The sequence below is a fragment of the Apteryx mantelli genome, chromosome 2 (genome assembly GCF_036417845.1).
Source record: "Apteryx mantelli isolate bAptMan1 chromosome 2, bAptMan1.hap1, whole genome shotgun sequence".
Lineage (NCBI taxonomy): Eukaryota > Metazoa > Chordata > Aves > Apterygiformes > Apterygidae > Apteryx > Apteryx mantelli.
Genome location: NC_089979.1, coordinates 139,457,104 through 139,471,868, shown reverse-complemented (window position 1 = coordinate 139,471,868; position 14,765 = coordinate 139,457,104). Strand labels below are relative to the sequence as shown.

Here is a 14,765-nt window from a genome sequence, read left to right as displayed (position 1 = left end):
TCACATTTAAAGTAATTATTCTTGTAAAATTAATAAACTTTTTTTTTTTTTAATTCAAGCCTTTAGAATACTTTCCATTAGTAACAGCAGGTCTGTGCTTTTTATGTTTGTTGTGGCAGATGTTTTTTACATCCCAGATTTTTTCTGAAAAACAACAGAATGATTTGGTGGATGAAGGACAGTGTCTGGAAAATGTGTATCAGACAGTGTCATTAAGAACCTGAGCCAGAGCCCATTGAAGTCAGTGGGAATCACAGGCTTCTGTTCACATTTTTCATTTCTTGTTGAGAGAATGGGTTTTGGTTATTAAAAAATAATGGAATGACTTTCTTTTCTTGTATTGCTCACAATTTTTTTCCCAGCTGTGAGGAAGAGGAAGGCAGTGTTGGTGGAAGAATCTGTCACTGCACAAATAAATGGCTGGGTCCGTGACCCCAAAGAGGCCTGCACAGTGACTACCAGGTGGCAATCCCCCGAAGGAATCTGGGTAGGGTCCTAAGAAGTGCTGGGAGGGGGCACCTGCTTGTGGTGCGCATGAATACTAATGACAAAGGGAAGGGCATTTAGGCAAATGAGAAGGAAGCTGAAGACCAAGATTTCTATGATAATATTATGTAAAATGCTTCCTGCACCCCACGGGACCATGGGAAGAGGTGGAAGGCAGAGATTTACTGCCTTGATTGGATGGCATAAGGAAGAAGAATGCAAATTCATCCTGAATGGAGGACAGTTTCAGAATAAAAGGAGTACTGTAGCTGAAATTCATCTGAATGACCAGGGGACCAATAAGTGTGCAGGGAGGAGCAAGAGGGAGCTGCTCCACAAGGGAAGGTGAGTCAGGAGCTGATGGTGACAACAAGGCAAGCAAGGCAGTGTCCTCACCAACAGGCTACAGTACCACAGCACCCAAACAAGAGGAGAGCAGGTTAATGGTAACCAGGGTCAGCCAGTGGTCTGAAGGTTGCCAGCCAAGGACATAGCGATGAGGCAGGTCCATGGTCGAGCCAGGAATTCAAGTCTGTGGGTCAGGATCAGTGATGTACAAGGCCAGGCACAAGCATAGAATGTAGTCCAGGTGAGGACCATGGGTGAGGGCCTGAGCTTAAACGCAGATCCCAAGCCAAAGGGCAGAGGGCACCAGCGAGGCTTCTCCCGGCACCTTCTCACCCAGCTGTTTCCCCAGAGTCTGATCCAAGGTCACAGGGCACCACATCACCGCTGGTCTTGGGCACAGGCAGCCAAATCCCTCTAGGAGGGTGAAGAGGTTGCGGAGCCTGTTGGTGCACTCTGGGCCCTGACAAAGTGTGTTGCTTTGTCATACTATGTGATTTAAAATCTAGAAAGTTATAATGGAGTGTTTAAACTGAAGACTGGGGAAGAGCTCACAAATGCACAAGAACACATGGTTCTAAAATGGTGATGCTGCTGAAAAGGAAAACTCAGAAGTTCTGTATCCTCAAGTGAAGGATAGATAAAAAGATGTAAATACTCAAATGGGAAATGGAAAACTAACTGAGTGTTATTTAAATGAGGTCCCAAGATGGGAACAAAACTGAGGTACATGTGCTTATGGACAAACGCTAAAAGTTTAAGAAATAAGATAGAGAAATGGGAATGTCTTCCCTTAAATAAAAAAAATGAAATACCAGACCTATTGGAAGCTTGGTGGGAAGAAGACAAGCAATTATACACTGTATTGAGTACTAAGACACAAAATACACATAGGAGACAGAATAAGTTGTGCCCAGGCCAAAGTAGTAGTATACATTAAAGAAATTAGTATTAAATCAAATCAAAAAATTAACCACCTCACTGAGTACCTTAGAATCTGTATGGATTTGTTCCAATTGGACAAATATAGTATTGGGTCTCTATTAACAACCACTGAGAAAGAATGGGCAACACTGACTGCAATATTCTGAGAAAAATCAAGAAGGCAGCAAGGCAGGAAATACAGTTGTATGAAAGAATTCAATTACCCCCACTCAGATTGGATGAACATCATATTGAGATGTAAAGCAGAGATGAAAGTGTTAGACATTATGAATGACTCTTTCGTGGAATAAGTGGTTAGTGAGCTCACATCAGAAAATACAAACCTTGACTTTGTACTGAATAACGAGCAGGATCTAATCAAAGTCTTACAGCTGAATGCTATTCTGTGACAGTGACCAAGTACTTTTTCAACATTCCTACAAAGGCAACAAAATTCAAAAAATCCACCCTGGTTCTGCTCTTCTTCAAAAGGGACATACAGAAAATGAGGAAGCTTCTCATAAGATATGTGAAAGGGATAGTCTAAGGAATTTAATTCTCATAAGCATTTAAGGTACTCGAGAACACTGTACTGGTATCACAGCACCAGTGCTTACCACCTATGGAAATGACAGAGAAAAGATAAAAGAAAGTTGGAAAATACAAAGGAACATAAGCTCTAGCAGATTAAATGTAAGAATATGATTCATTAGGCAGAACGGGGAAAGAATTTTAGGATCAACTAGATAAAGGAATCAAAACTAGTACTAAATCATTTTTCAAACACAGCAGGAGCAAGAAACATGCCAGAGAGTCCATAGGGTTAGTTGACGATTGGCATGACACGTGTACTTAGACAGGGAAATGAATCCTTTGCATCAGTATTCACTGTGGAAAAGAAATGAAGAGAGTCCCATACTAGAATGCTATTTTGTGGGGGAAGAGGGCTTAGCAGAGGATCTGTCTGAATTAGAAGTTATTGTGGAATTAGCTATAGATAAAATATTAAGAAAAAAGATAAAATACTATGATAAAGTACTAAGAAACCACCACTATCACATGGGATTCATTCAAGAATTCTCAAAGAACTCAGGGATGAAACAGCCAAAATACTAATGGTGTAACCTCTTATCAGACTGGGCAGTAAATAAAATGGCAGGTGAAATTCAATGTAGACAAATGCAAAGAAAGTGAAATTCAGTGTAGATAAATGTAAAGAAAGCAATGCTCCTGGGGAAAGGCAATCCTGGGTTCACACGTAAAATGATGGACTCTGAGCTGACTGTTCCCACTCAGGAACAAGACCTTGAGATTAGAATAGTTTTATGAAAGTGTCAGTTCAGTGCAGGGTACCAGTCAATCACCCCATACACTCCAAGAAAAAAAAAGAAAAAAAATCTTAAAAATTACTAGGACAGGAAAGAGGACAAATCAGAAAACGTCATTATACAACTGAATAAATGCATTATTTGCCCACATTATACTACTGTCCTCTCATCACAGCAAGGACTGGAAAAGGTTCAGAGAAGGAAAACAGGACGATGAGACATGGAACAGCTTCCCTATCAGGAGTGACTGAGTAGGCTGAGAGTCTTCAGCCTGGGAAAGAGATGCACTCAGAAGAGATGATAGAAGATGACAGGAGCCAGGTTCAAAACAAACAAAAGAATCTTTTTCATACTTAAGGTAGCAGATCTGTGGAATTCTGTGCCAAGTGATGTTTAAAAAACTCTGCATGGGTTAAGAGGAAACTGGACAAATTCTTAGAAGAAAGTTTCTTAGAAGAAAGACGCACTACAGGCCACTAAATGGACAAACCACATCAGGATCAAGAAATTTGCACAACTGAAAATAATTGGAAGCTGGGAAATCAGTAGAAACATCATACATGCTTGCTCTGCTCCTGCTTTTCTCTGGCTGTCCGCTTAGGTTAGATGGGCCCTTAATTTGAACCAGTACAACACCTCTATGCTCTCATGCTTTAATAGTTCTTTATATTATCATTATTATTAGTTTATACAGTGGCCCAAATTATATGTACTTTACAAAGACACTATAGCTTCTCTGATGAGTTCACAATCTAAAGGTCACAGGATAATAATTGTTAATATTCCTTATACAGCTTTTATGTCTAGGAGCTTAAATCATGACCCAAAATTCTGCTACACCTGGAATAAATCATACACAGAAAAATGACACAAACATGGAAATACTAAGCCTGCCCCAAAGAGATCAGAAATATTAGCATAAAAGAAGAAACTGAAGCATATAGATATGACAAGGAAGTACAAGTAAACCGTAAGACAATATGAGAGAGAGTGTCCATTGAACATTACAACATTTTGGGGCAGCATGGGTGAAAGGGTGTTTTAAGAGGAAAAAATAAACTAGTTTTGCAGATGTTTATATGGAACGCATTTTAAGTATGAAGGATGCCTGGAAAAAAAGCTTGTCTGAAAATTTAACAGAGAACAGGAGGCTAATGCATTGTGTGAAACAAATTCCTATGGCAAATGTCATCTGCCTTAAGAAATGGCAGGTGCAAGAAAGAGTAATCTGTGAAGAGTCGTCAAATCAAAACCAAGTAATTTATGACTGACGCAGCAGAGGAGAATTCACTAGAGGAATAAAAATGGAAAAGGAACATGGTAAAGCTGAGAAAAATCATTCAAAATATATATGGTAACATCAGTATAGTATTTTCCTAAACCAGAGAAAGCAATATTGACGTAAATGAGAAGGGAGATGAGCCTTCAGAATTTTAGCTGAATGGGCAGATATGGAAGCCATATGTTAGATATGTTTTACGCAGAACCTTTAGGATGTAACTTTAGTGACAGGATCTGCAGAGAGCTCTGAGTTGAGGATGATGTACTTTGTATGGACATGAGTGACAGGGGGTGGTGTCACGTTGGCTGAAGAAAAGGTAAGCATATAGAGCCAACTGAAGTGTGGGAACATCTCTGTTTTAGGTCTGTTAAACTTGAGCTGACAAAGATCTACAAAATGATGTATTTTTCTCAAGTTAAAATAGCTGTTTGATTATGGGGTTGCAGGACTAGAACTTAACTCAGAGTCATGCCAATGTGTGCGTTTCCACCCTGCGAGCAGAGGGAGTGGAAGGCAGGAGTCTGACTACTGTGAGTATCAGTCTGAAAGCAATAGAAATAGATAGATAGAGCCATCATTCCTAACCCTTGGATTTAACACCTGCATCAGCAAAAGAAAGAAGGGCCCTTCTCTACCTTTGATGTGTATGATTAATGACAACCTCAGATTTCATGCATTATATAAAACAGACCTAAAAAGCTATCATTCATTGAGATTTGACGGTATCTTTGAAACTTTCTGCATCAGAAGTCAGATCATATGTATAAAGAAGATACGCACAGGCTAGAAATAATTTCCAATCCTAAAAAAAGATGCATATTACTTAGCCTACTAATTCATACAGAAGTAAAAAATCTAATTCTAATATTTCTTAACTTTCCAATCTTATTATAATTTTTAAGTTCAGAAAGCTCTTCTGTTAAAGATACATATTGCTGGTTTGTTTGTTTTTTCCCATGTATGCCACATAATCAGAAAAAACATAATTAATGGACTGAGGCTGAGATTGGGCCAGGGAGTGTAAATAATTTCTTACTACCTGACAGGAACATTCCACGGCAGCATTTGACTGCACTAGACCTTGCAGCGGTCTGCAGCTTATTATTTCAAAGTCTTACTGTTTAGAGACTATCGATACTAGATTTCCTCTTTTTGTAATTTACAACAGCAAAGACATCCAATTCAGTCTTTTTCTCTTTATAGTTTACAATATAATACTAGACAAAAGAGCAGAATCACTGAGACAGGTGCTTGCTGTTACGGTACGGTTAAAGAGTAAAAGCTGGAACAATTTTCTTTGGAAGGACATTTGAAGAGGTCAGTTTCCCTACTAGAGACAGTGATGTTTTGATGGATAACAAAAGAGTTTGGTGTTTGGATTCAGACAGGCAGGTCATGGCTTTAACTGTCTGATCACTGACAGGAAAAAAATGTAGGTATAGGATTTCTTATTATTATTTCTCCATTCACAGTTGATGGATGATTTAAAAACATACTTATTCTTGAGTTTATTGCCTAGGTGAGGAAATGCTGTATTAGTGCATTTCTTTCTTTGAAACTCAAAGCTCTCATTAAACTAAGAATGATATTTTTAAGGTAGCTTATGTGAGTATGACTGTATTCTCTGCTGATTTGCTATTGTGTAACTCCTTCTAAAATGATCTTTACAGAACAACAACAAAGATTCCTTTCTTAAAGCAAAAGTATAGGATATCTTACAGGATATCTTTTTCTCCAGCAGTGGAAGAGCGCCACCGAAAAGGAGATTCAGACACCTACTCTTGCAACAGACTGTGCACTTAAGCGTAGACCTGAAGAGTAGACACTGGACTACTCAGATAATTGAAAGACCTGACATGCTTGACATGATCTGATATGCTGAAATATTTCTAAGTAGTTTTTAGATATTATGTTAATGATGGAGCTGTCATGACATTTTCACACTAGAGCTATTATTTCAGCTCTTTACAATTTTGCTCTAAAAACGACCTTTTAAGATAATTCTTTTGTATGTATGAGTGTAGTACTTCTTAAAAATGCTAAACTGACAACACTTACCAGCTGTTTTAATGGATATAGCAATTTCAGTAAAGTACCTCACTCACAGCACTGCATTATTAATACCTCATTTCTTGAAGCAAGAAGGCAACCTAGTATTTCAATATTCTTGATTATCTGCTGAGATTTGCAAAGGCCTTGCAGAAATAAGGGGATCAGATATTCTCCCTGACGGCCTCTTTCATCTGGAGCACGAAACTTTCTCTTCTTTTACCCCTGTCCCTTGGCAGATGGAGGATTCTCTAGACCTTGTTGCTGCACACATGAACATGGATCTGGAGAGTCTAAATAAAGAGATCTGAGCCCCTCTGCTTGTCATATTAAGATTGAAATATGTTTGTGTGTGAAGAGAAAGTAGGATGGGGACTCCAGTTAAAATAACTAAAAAAAAAAAACATCTTGGAAGTGAAAAGTTAACGCATATGCAACTCCTGATGGCATAGGGAAGCTGGTCAGAGTTTTGAAGGAAAGACTATACTTCATGGGCCAAAAGTATATTTGGGGAGGGCTGGCAAAACTGGCGTCAGGAAAGGAATTTGTTGTGCAGTCAGGCTACATAAGCAAAGAACTGGTGGAGGTAACAGGAGATGTCCATGTGAACACATCAGCTATTAATGCGATAAGGCAGTGACGCAGCAGTCTTCAGCACTTTTTGCTGCGACTCCAGAGGTTGGAGTATCACTTCCACATGCATTTCCAGGCTTGGAAGCCTGAATGGGGCAGAAGACCCATTTTCAGGAAATACTGACTTAATGGAAAGGACATGAAGGGATGAGCTGCAAATGCTGAGGAAGAGCAGATTAACTTTATACTGCTGGGAACAGAGAAATTAATCTTTTTTCACTCATAGAAAGACAGTGCAGCTACCAAGTATTCAAACTATCAAGATTTGGGAATTTAGAATTGATTTCCTTGCTAACCTGTATGCAGCTAAGTATTAATAAACCTGGCCTAGGAGTGAGGAAACCTGTTCCTAATTCAGGCTCTGCCACTGGCCTAATACGTGGAAAAGTCTTTTTACCCCCATTGCCTCAGTTTCCCTATCTGTAAAATGGAGACAACATTCTTTGTGTTCTTGTTTAAATGTTTTGCTAACAACAGGCAAGATATAAAAGATGTATCTCAACTACAAATCTGCAGGACAACAATCTAAATGACATGACTTCAGAATTTGTGCTAAAAACCATAGAAAATTCAGTAACAGAATGAACATAATTTTTTTCTTTGGAATTTTCTGCCCCTCCAAAATTTTCAAATTTCTGAAACTCAGAAAATGAATATCTGAAGTTATCAAATTTTTGAAAACACAGAAATGCATACTCATATAATACACTAAGCAGCCATCACTGTGCTCTAATTAAAAAATGACCTCATTTGCCCCCAGTACGCTACCTGCCTTTGCAATAGCAAGAGCTCTTTGGGCTCTGGCCCACTGGTGTGGGTGATACAGGCAAAACCACCCAAATGTAGCGCTGGCTCTCGTCGCAGACCGTGTGCTTGCCAACCTTTGCATCCCCTTCACCCTTAATCATAGAACTAATTTAACACTACTTTTGTTTATCCATCATTAAACACACATCTTTCATTAATGGCTTTTACAATTCTATGGCAAGTTTTCATGCTATTTAGTGTTTTTTTTTCCTGAGTCTTCAAACTCTTGAAGTCACACAAGTACCTCAAATCATTAACACTTTAAGATGCCCCTGTTCTGTTTACAAAGGCGTTTGGGGGAAAAACCCAAAACGCAGATTGTCCCTTCAGTCTTTCAAAACTGTCATGAAGGTTTTGGGAAGTGGGCTGGTTTTGTGGCCAGCTGGCAGCACCGCGTTGGCACGGGCACCGGCGGCAGCCTCCTCAGAGCAAGGCTACAGCCCCACCTCGCTCCCCTTTGCCGTGGGTCTCTCCCCACTGGGTTTTAAACTTAGCTCCTAGATTTGTGTGAGGTGGTCAAAGAAAAATGTGGGGGTTTTTTGAATGAAATTGGTTGCTACTTCTCCAGACTGCAAAAACGAGCAACTCAAACACCAAGCCGATAGCGAATTCACTCTTAGAACAGCTTTTTACTAAAAGCGACTTTAACGCTTCATTTCAAAACCGGGGGAAACGGAAGCACTGCTAGACTGGTGATTTTTGAGCTGTTTTCGCCAATAAAGGAGTTACCAAATACGCAGCCCCTGGGAGAACCAGTGCGCCCGCCCCGAGACGCTGCGTTAGGTACGAAACCCCGGCTCCACCCCAATCTTCCCCCAGGGTCGATCCCCGGCCGTGGGGCCCCCGTGGAGGCCAGGAGCCGGTGGGCTCCCGCCGCCGCGAAGCCCCCCCGCTCGCTCCACGGCGTCGCCCGGCGCCGCGCATGCGCCGCGGGGCCGGCGGCGGGCAGGCGGGCGCGCAGGCGCAGCAGGGGGACCGGCCGCCGCGGGCGGGCGCGGGTCTGCATCCGGGTCGCCGCCGTGCCCATTGTCTGGGGAAGGGGCCCGCGGCTCGGCCGGCTGCGCGGCGCTGCGCTGCGCCCGAGGGGGGGAGCGGTGCGCCGCCGCCGCCCGGGCTCCCGCCCGCCACTCACCTGCGCAGCCTCTAGTAAGTGACTCTGAGCAGCTCTCCCCGCCCCTTCCCCGGGGAGATCCCTCCCCGGCCGGGGTGCCCGCGTCCCGCCGCCGGCGGAGCGCCCGCCCGCCCGTCCCTCGGGGCGCCCGGCCCCGCGGCCGCCCCGCGTTGGCGTCGCCGGCGGCGCGGCGCGGCGCCTGTCCGGCGGTGCTGGGGCCGGGCGGCTGCGCGGGGCCGCGCCGGGGGAGCGGCGGTGCTGGGGCCGGGCGGCTGCGCGGGGCCGCGCCGGGGGAGCGGCGGTGCTGGGGCCGGGCGGCTGCGCGGGGCCGCGCCGGGGGAGCGGCGGTGCTGGGGCCGGGCGGCTGCGCGGGGCCGCGCCGGGGGAGCGGCGGTGCTGGGGCCGGGCGGCTGCGCGGGGCCGCGCCGGGGGAGCGGCGGTGCTGGGGCCGGGCGGCTGCGCGGGGCCGCGCCGGGGGAGCGGCGGTGCTGGGGCCGGGCGGCTGCGCGGGGCCGCGCCGGGGGAGCGGCGCCGCCTGGCCTCGGAGGCGCCTCGGCGCCGGCCCCGTGCGCTGCCCCGCCGCGACCCCCGCCGCCACCTGTGGAGTCGCGGGCGCTCGGCTGCCGGCGCGGTGGCTGCGGTGGCTCCTGGTCCTGCCCGCTGTGCTGAGCGCCGTGGGGGAGGCCACCCCTGCCGCCGCCGCTGCCGCCCTGCTTCACTTTAGTGCGAGTGCCCTACCTACACCGATGCTGAGTGCTCGCTGTATCGTGTACTAATAATACTATACTTTTCTTCCTGCAGTGGACCGCAGTTCGAAGAGGAGACAAGTGAAGCCTTTGGCAGCTTCGCTGCTTGAAGCTTTAGATTATGATAGCTCTGATGACAGTGATTTTAAGGTTGGAGATGCTTCAGGTAAATATGCTTCCTCATCTCCTCAGTTCAGAACTATCTCATTTTTATTTTTATTAAGAAAACTTGTTTTCTCGTTCCTCATTTAATATTATATGGGAGGCAATGTATTAGTAAAGCTTGGAGCCACCTGAAGTGGGTAAATGGAAATTCTTATGCTGGAAATATGAAACAACTGATTAAACAAAACATCCATGTGATACTTCAGGTGTGATTGAAATTTTCTGTACAGAAAATTGATAATTATGCAATAGATACTTTGAAAGTAGACATTTGGTCAAACAAGTTTTGGCAGGGATGTTTAAGTACGTTCTGTGCTGTGTGCCTTAGAAAGAGATTTTTGAAATATTTACTGCTACTAGTATTGAAGTGAGAATGTTCTGAAGTCATGTTGTTTTGAATAACTCTTGATAGTTAATTTATTGTGGACTTAAGAAGTTGGCTAACTTCTCAAGGTTAAATCCACTAAGTGAGTGAAAATCTTAAGCAGAAAGATAATCTATTCGGGCTTTTTATTCTTTTTACAGCAGTCAAACTCAGGGTATCCGCTCAGATAATTGTGCAAAAGGATGTACACATCTCATACTAGAAAAAAGTCCGTGCTTTAAAGTGTTTTTGTTCTGCAGTCTTTTCTAGGCATTCAAATTCCTATAACTGCAGTGAACATCTACGGAAACTTAAAATAAACAAGACACTAAAATGTAATGAATAAATTCAGGTATATTGGAGAGAGAAAAAAGGGGGCAGGACCATGTTTGTAAATAAACTGAACACTAGATGTTCTGTGGCATACGTTCAGGGAAGTAAATGGAGAGATGCAGTTTGTATAAGCTATCATAATGCTTCTACTACATCTTGTCAAATAAATTTGCTTTGTTATTTCTGTACTGAGGACAAAGGTCAATGTTTTCATGTGAACGTAACCTTTAAAAATATTCTGTCTCCATTTAAAGACGTAAGCTCTTCCATATTAACGAACTTAAAAATGTTTAATGATCATTTCTCCAGTGCAGGTCTAAGATATGCTCTAATTCTCCTTGCTTTTTTTCCCAAGCTTAGACGTGTTCCCCTTGATTGGTCTGGTAGAAGCAGGCTACAGTGACTTATGAGAGTAAAGCTGATGTCTTCCTTATAGTTGCTAAGGTTTGGGGGGGGGGGTTACGTTGTTCGTCTTGTTTGGAAGGGATTGACTCTTTCTTTTAAGTAAGGGTGTTGCGTTTTTTAGAGAAAAGTTGCTATAACAGGAAGTAGTTTTTTAGTTCTCAGAGAAAAGTTCCCTATTCTGGAACAGTAGTAAAGGCAGGATTTAAAAGAAAAGAAGGATTGGAAATGGAATATGGGAGATGGACACACAATCCAGAGCAATATATTATTATTATTATTTTTAGATGACAGTCATTAATTAATTAAAAGAATTAGTAAATAAAACTTCCTGACTCAACTATGTCAGAATGCAGGATTCCTTTCTAATTAATATCCTCTTTGACTTTTACGCATATGTCCTTCCTAAGAGTATTCCAGTCTTAATTTCATTTTGAGGAACTTGAATGGGATTTCACTTAAAAAAGCAAAACTGAATTGAAACAATTATATGATAATGAGAGAAACCCAATTTCTACTTTTAAAATGTTTTTCTGATTACTCTTCTGTGTTCATAGCTTTGTTCTGGCATTTCAGAACCTATGTCTGTCACTTGTAGGAAAAATGAATATTCTGTTTAATAAAATTTAAGATTTAGTGAAAACTTTGAAACAACAGTGGAGCTTGACATTTTATGCTTTATCGAAAGGTTTTCTTTAATTTGAAAGGGAAGAGTTGTGAGGATTTGGAGAGGTTGAGGAAAGGAAAGTTTGTGAACATATAACCTTAAATTGAAAGAAAATTAAGAAAAGCCGTTTCTTATGTGTCATATTAGTTGCAGAATATTTGAAATAGAACATCTATGCTAGTTGGAATGAAGCTGGTATAGTATGGCCTTAAACTTGGTTGTACGTAGTCCATTTAGATTTAGACGGAAGAAGTAGTGAAGTAAAGGGACTTCAAAATGAACATACTTACATTAATTGTTTATTTATTTATATATATGTATAATTATTTCAAAATTATATGTGGGTTTATGTATATAAATGTCTGTATTGCATATATACGCATGTACACACCTTACTAGACAAATTCTGGATTGTGAGTGATAGAGAATAGATTCTCCTTTTGCTCATTATGGGATTCAACCTTCAAAGGATAGTGTGTAATTGTTATTACAGTCAGGGTTGTTGGGTTTGGGGTTTTTTTTCTTTTGACTGTGGAGGTCTGTCTGTGTACAGCCTGTTACAAATCATAGCCTGTATTAGTATTTAGTATATGTTTTGGATTTGGAATTTTTTTGCACAGTTTACTTGTGAAGGAAAATAACTAAAAGTGACAGAAGGAAGAAACAATCTTTATATATTGAAAGTGACCATAAATTGACTCATGCACTCAGAAAGGTCCTGTAAGTATGGTAATCCAACAGCTCTGCAATGTATGTTTATTTGATACACAAATGCACAGGAAAGTAGCAATTTTTAAATTAAAAATCAAAGCAAATTTGAAAGTAAAAGATTAAATGACAATTTAAATACTGAATTAAAAGAATTCTGAAGTTGTTTACTCCCTGTTGATTATATTACATCCCTCTCTAGTTTTAGGATGGTAAATGATAAGCAGTAATAGATGATACTGTGAAAGTTTAGCTGGACTGAGTGCTGAACATTTGAACTATTATGCATGTTTGTTGGTCTGTCAGATTTCTGGGAATACGTGTTGCAGTAAGGATGTGAGAAGTTGGCACTAAGTACTTTTAGGAAGGAATATTTTTTTTCTGAATTTTCTGTATCCAGAGTCCTGATGCCTTGCTAGATGTTTTTCATTATTGAAAATATTTCTAACCCTCTAACCTCCACACCCCCCAGAAATCTCTGTGGGAGATATATTATTTACTTATAGTGTACTTAGTTCCTTTTCTTTTGGATTTAGCTCATGCCAGTAGGCAATTATTGCCTTTTCTACTTTAAAGATCTCATTTGTTTCAATGTCTGTTTAGGGGAATTAACTTTAGAACTGTTATGTACTTGTAAATTTTCTGAATGTAACTAGTTTTCAGGCCTATTGCCTTTGCATAGATTATTTTAGTGTTGAATGGAGTAATTTTTTAAGGCTTTTCTGTCACTATTTCTATGTAGTAGAAGGTAGTAGTGCTATATTTCAAAGTGCTATTTATTTCTGTTTGTTACAAACATCTTGAAAAATTTTTTTCTTAATGTCATGTATAATTTTAGTGTGAGATCTGTTTTTTAAAAAAAACACTGTGGCCCTTAGGAGTCAGAGCACGTAAATGTGACTTAAAATGATGGTACTCTGATGTTCTGAACTGAAGTTTTTTAATCATATGATTCACAATAAAGATGAGTTATTTGAAGTTTTGCTTTTGAATTAACTAAAGCATACTTTTTTTTTAATTTAATGAGCACAGCCTGAGAGGTACTGATATAAAAACTCTGAGTGTAGTTGTACAGTAATTCCCAGTAGGATTCCAAAACAGAGATTTATTTATATTCTTATCTCTAATCAGTGAAGTTAGTCATTTTTGGCAGCTCATATACTAAAATTGAAATGATGCAGAGAAATTTAGTATGGTCCCTGAGCAAGGATTATGTGCGAATTTAAGGACATGAAATCTCAATAGCTGTTTGTTGCTGCATAGCTAGGAATAGTTGAATGTAGTTGAATGCTGCCTTGAAGAACTGGATTCTGCCACTGCTACAAGGAGTGGACTACAAGTCTCCTAAACATAAATTTTTAGAGGTGTTTGGAAATGACTTTTTTGGTGTTGAGCATGGAGCCTGACTTAAATATTATACATTACTATTGCAACTGAGATCAGTAGAAGCTCAGTTTAAAACATACAAAATTATCGATATAAGTGCATATGTTAGGTATTCTGAAAAAAACAGGTGGCTTGATCTAGAAATAAAAAGTTGCACATATCTTTATCTTTCTGTAATTCGTTTCATTTCAGTGAAATGGAGAATCCACTGTTGCTTTCTGTGCAGAATATTGTGATACAAAGTAAAGTTTGTGAAGCACCAAAATATCATACCATAGTAATGGCACTACTGAAATATTGATGAAGAAACTAATAGTTTTGTTTTTGAGGAAGAACCTAAATCATATGCAACAGAAAAAGTGTAGAATGATTCAATAGACAGTAAAGGTAAGAGAAAATATTCCATAACTAATCATTGTTTAAAACATTTACTTAGTCTTAATTCTTACAGTCATTTGATTGCTTGACTTTGCAACCCTAATACGTAGTTCTTCTGAGTGGAATTAGCAAGGGTCTTTTCCCTCTCCAAGGAAATGAGAAATGCAGACATTATGCTCTGTTGGGTTATCTTCATCTGTGTTAGCGAGACCTTTATCTGTTTGGATGCCGCTCCACTTAGAGTGGCGCATTGGAGCGGCTGACTGGTGACTTCAGCCTGTATTGTCTTTGGAAACAATGAGCCTTCTGTTCTTCCCTGTATTCATTGACAGCAGAGGAATACTGTAGCAGAAGTCTAGGACTTCATCGCAGTGTGCGGGCAGGGTGGATTTTGTGATGGAACCACATTATTTTTACTTTTCTACCTACTGTGACTCTTTATGCTTCTTCTTACCAGTCTGTTCCTTACAGAACCCTGGCTTGTTGGTTCAGTGTCATTCTACTTTGTCAATCAGTCTTGGGACAACAGGATTTTCATGGCCTCCTACTTTACTGCTTTCTCTCCTATCTCTCCGTTTGTGTGTCTGTCCATCTCTTGTGCATTTTCTGCTGCTGGAGAAGGTTCTTCTGAGCTTTATTAGCTCCATTAGC

General features: G+C 41.0%; 1 protein-coding gene and 1 non-coding gene across 8 annotated transcripts in view; both read left to right on the top strand.

Annotated features, from left to right (window-relative positions):
* The first annotated feature begins 8,887 nt into the window (after positions 1-8,887).
* PHF14 (PHD finger protein 14) overlaps positions 8,888-14,765 on the top strand; it is a 172,124-nt gene continuing 166,246 nt past the window's right edge. For all 7 annotated transcript variants that reach the window (XM_067291646.1, XM_067291647.1, XM_067291642.1 and 4 more), the window contains exons 1-2: positions 8,888-9,000; positions 9,767-9,877. In XM_067291646.1, coding sequence (XP_067147747.1) covers position 9,000; positions 9,767-9,877 — 112 coding nt within the window. In that variant the 5' untranslated portion in view covers positions 8,888-8,999. The remainder of the gene's footprint in view (positions 9,001-9,766; positions 9,878-14,765) is intronic.
* LOC136991467 (U6 spliceosomal RNA) lies at positions 13,490-13,595 on the top strand. Its single transcript, XR_010883621.1, has one exon. It is a non-coding gene; the product is annotated as a U6 spliceosomal RNA (small nuclear RNA).